This window comes from Buceros rhinoceros, unplaced genomic scaffold (assembly GCF_000710305.1).
Source record: "Buceros rhinoceros silvestris isolate BGI_N320 unplaced genomic scaffold, ASM71030v1 scaffold32253, whole genome shotgun sequence".
NCBI lineage: Eukaryota > Metazoa > Chordata > Aves > Bucerotiformes > Bucerotidae > Buceros > Buceros rhinoceros.
In genome coordinates this window covers 8,831-9,362 of record NW_010402413.1, presented here as the reverse complement: position 1 = coordinate 9,362, position 532 = coordinate 8,831, and the positions used below count along the sequence as shown (strand labels likewise).

Here is a 532-nt window from a genome sequence, read left to right as displayed (position 1 = left end):
GAGCTGCTGGAGTCGCTCCCCTTGGCCTCCCCCGCCACGCTGGAGGTTATTTCTGGCTGCTCTAGACCAGGCCCTGCCTCAGCCTCACAGCAGAGCAGGGGAGCAGGGGCTCTGGGCGCTGCCGCTGGAGCCGCCTGGTCCCTGGGTACTAGCTGGTGACTGAGGCAGAGGGATGGGCTTCTCAAGGAAGAGTTAGAGCAGGAGCAGGAACCGGGGGTCCAGGCTGCTCCTCCCAAACCAGGGCCATGGCGAGCCTTGGCATTTCACGAACCCGCTTCTTGCCCCATCCCTCCCCAGAGCAACTGCATCAAGACGTCCAAGTACAACATCATCACCTTCCTGCCTGTCAACCTCTTCGAGCAGTTCCAGGAAGTGGCCAACACCTATTTCCTCTTCCTCCTCATCCTGCAGGTGAGTGCCAGGGGGGCTCAGAGGGGCAGATGGGCCCCCCACGCACTGCCCTTCTCTGGCTGGGCCGCTGGGAGGGCCCGGGGCACATTCTGCCGCTGGGAAGCAGTGGGTTTGGTGCTGT

At 63.3% G+C, this 532-nt stretch overlaps 1 protein-coding gene across 1 annotated transcript in view; it reads left to right on the top strand.

Moving 5' to 3' along the window:
• Nucleotides 1-297: 297 nt before the first annotated feature.
• Nucleotides 298-532, top strand: part of ATP8B2 (ATPase, aminophospholipid transporter, class I, type 8B, member 2) — a gene marked incomplete at both ends in the record, with an annotated part of 8,435 nt that continues 8,200 nt past the window's right edge. The window contains 1 exon segment of the mRNA XM_010132636.1: nt 298-411. Coding sequence (XP_010130938.1) covers nt 298-411 — 114 coding nt within the window.